This window comes from Arachis ipaensis, chromosome B01 (genome assembly GCF_000816755.2).
Source record: "Arachis ipaensis cultivar K30076 chromosome B01, Araip1.1, whole genome shotgun sequence".
In the NCBI taxonomy this organism is placed as follows: domain Eukaryota; kingdom Viridiplantae; phylum Streptophyta; class Magnoliopsida; order Fabales; family Fabaceae; genus Arachis; species Arachis ipaensis.
The window spans coordinates 136,641,878-136,645,157 of NC_029785.2; the positions used below are offsets into that span (position 1 = coordinate 136,641,878).

General features: G+C 33.2%; 1 protein-coding gene across 1 annotated transcript in view; it reads right to left on the bottom strand.

Moving 5' to 3' along the window:
• Positions 1-420, bottom strand: part of LOC107620498 (transcription factor bHLH35) — a 3,686-nt gene extending 3,266 nt beyond the window's left edge. The window contains exons 1-2 of the mRNA XM_016322650.2: positions 254-420; positions 4-169 (exon numbers count right to left, since the gene is read on the bottom strand). Of these exons, the coding sequence (XP_016178136.1) occupies positions 4-169; positions 254-324 (237 nt within the window). The 5' untranslated portion in view covers positions 325-420. The remainder of the gene's footprint in view (positions 1-3; positions 170-253) is intronic.

Consider the following 3,280-nt stretch of genomic DNA (forward strand, 5'->3'; position numbering starts at 1 on the left):
TACCTTGGTGATGTTGGGAACTACTGCCCTAAGTGCAAAGAGCCTTTCATTGAGCTTCTTCCTCCTATTTCTCTCGGAGACAATGTTCTTAGATGCCGCCGATGAAGCTCCGCCGTCCGGAGAGCTAGAATCGTAGTAGCCGCCGGAGAAAGCCTCATCCAATTGCCAGCTGTGTCAATTAACAAATTAAATAACATTAGAACATTATTATAAGGTACTACTATGATTTGATTGTATTAATTAGTTGACTTACCTGTCCAACTCTTGGGTTTGGAGGAACATGTTGGTCTCCCAGTAATTCTTGTAATCCTCACAGTCCTCCATACCCCAGTTTGGTTTCTTTTCTGTATATGTTTCATAAAATATTATGTGTGTTGTATTTGTGTTTGAAGTTGGGTGGTACTAAGAGCACCGTGCCACATATATATATATACACACACAAATAGTCAAACAAATATTAATAGAAGATTAGGGAGTATTAGAGATATAATCATTAGTGTTACCTTTTGTTATAAGTTGAAATTTTTGGGATGAATGGTATCATGATATAGTATTAGAGCTTTGGATCCGAAAGGTCAAGAGTTCGATTCTTGGTGAACTCCAAAATCAGTTTATCTTTTTGGGAAGATATTTATTATCCCTAGTACTCGAATGATTATTTTAGATAGTATTAGGATGTTCATTTTAAGAGTATATATATCATTTTCTACATAATAATTGATACACACGTGAAATTAACAACTTAACATGTTGTACTACTGGTTCATAGAAGCATCCTAAAATAGAGCGTCAAACATATACTTTAGTCTTTGCGGCCGCGTTCTTTCACACTCTATATATCCATTCAACCAATTCCTCTATATATCATTTTTGAGAAAAAAATATATTAATTTAAATAGTTTAAAATTATCTTATTTAATATTTATTAATTATATAATTTTAAATATAATAAATATATAATTATAAATATTATACGTATAAAATTAAAAAAATATTAATTATACGTTTATGCATGCATGTTTCACTTCCTGCTGGAAATTAATATAACATTATTCACACTTCACCATGCATGCAGCTCATATAGCTATTATATACACCAAATCTCATCAGCCACAATTTAATATGAACATTAATTATGAATCCTACTATACCATATATATTAATAATTGAAATTTAATGTCTACAATTTTGAAACAAAAACTTCATTTAAAATTAAACAAATAAATAAGATGAAAACTTAGGTGCAGTCGACTTCACGTGAAGTTGATAACTGAGAGCTGTTAGATGATTTGACCAATTTGACTAAATTTTTATCTAATGACTTTTAGTTATCAACTTCACGTGAAATCAAGTGCACTTGAATTTCCACTAATAAATAAATAAAATAGTATGTAGTGCTCGTGGTGCTACACGTTTTGGTCAGTAAATTCTTCATTGACGTGTCTCAAAGTTTGACTTATGCTTTATGAATCAACACAATGCAACAACCATCCACCCTTGTTTTTTATCAACAATTAATATGTACAACTCACTTTGTTCGTTTAATTATGTCTTTCAACATCATTTTCTAACAATACGTAGACTTGTTTTGTCGTCAATAGCAATGCGATGTTTGTGGGAAAAACTACCAAAAATATTCATAAAGTTTATGAATACTGACAAAATTTATAAACTAAAAAAATTAACGATATATTTATAAAAAACGAGTTTTGTATGATAAAATTATCTAAATCCAATGTACCTTGTCTTGTTTTGTCGTCAATAATTTGTTTGTGTGTACACGATTTCATTCAATTCTGAACTTGACCTGGATCCAAAACATATTTTGAGAGATTTGGATTTATCATTTTTATTTAATATTGATTTTAGACTGAATTTGAATAGTATTTGGTACAGACTCGGTTTGACCTATACTAATGTCACGTTCTATATCTAAAATATATATTTTTAGTAAAATTAATAATAAAATACTAGATTCAAATATTATAATTAAAATGGGTTGGATAAATATATTTTTATCTAAAACTCCTAATTCAATGAGATTCGACCCATAATAAATAGTGAAATAGTCATACTCATGCATACAGTCAGCAATTGAAACTTAGTGGCCCAATCCAAGTTTGAAGCATACTCCAATTCAGTTTGTGTTAAATCAAATTGAAACGGAGAACTAACCCCTGCCAAAGTCATAGTTCACTGATTACAAGAATCAAGGAACTACAAAGAAGACTATGGAAAATTCAAAATAAGCACATGACCAGAGAAACTAATCAGAGAAAAGGACAAATAGGTCCCTGACCTTTTGTCCCACGAACATTTTCGTCTCTGGCCATTGAAAAATACTTTTAAGTTCCTGACCTTCACAAAACTTGGACGGATCAGTCCGTGACGTAGGCATTTGGACGGAGGGACTGATCCGTCCAAGTTTTGTGAAGGTCAGGGACTTAAAAGTATTTTTCAATGGTCAAGGACAAAAATGTCCGCGGAACAAAAGGTCAGGGACCTATTTGTCCTTTTCTCAACTAATAAATGTGCAGATCCGCTTGCAGAAGAGGATTGGAACTTGGAAGTGAAGTACACTTTTTATTTCTCCTCGTGTTATGATGCGCTTTTTAATTTCTATATGGATGCAAGCATGGGGTTGAACAACGTTATGGGATTGAAGGGTGCTGCACCAAGGGGTGGTGTCAGTTTACGCAGAAATCAGACCGTGGAGCAACACGGACGGTCCGAGTTGCAGTTGGCCATCAACTCGGACCCTGCGATATGTGGGACATGGAAAAGCTGAACAAGTCGCACCGTGCGAGATGAAGCTCACAGCACGGATGGTCCGTTTTGGTGGCTCGGTGGACACGCGTCGTGCACCCCTCGCTTCCCAAACGGTGCCCTGATTCCCAGCATAGTGCATGTAGTAGGACTCTCACCATCCGATATCTCACTTTCAACATACTTCCTCACCCTCCAAACTCCATTGTTCTTCTTCATTCCTCTGGTTGTAGCAGCTGTGTGTGGTGAAAAAAAAATACCAAAAAAATATAAAACCAAAGATGTTGATCGTCTTGAGCTTCATATTCGACACTATATCAGCCATTCGGATTATGTAAGTTTATTTAATATTTTGTTAAAGTTTTGTAATTATGAATATTCTTCTTATAATTTAATTGTTGTTATTGTTGTAAGGATCTCAGCTTAGAAATATACCAAAAATAGTTAGAACTAATTATTAAAATTTTTTAAATTTTTTTCTGAATTTTTTTTGTTATTTATTTTTTTAAATTAT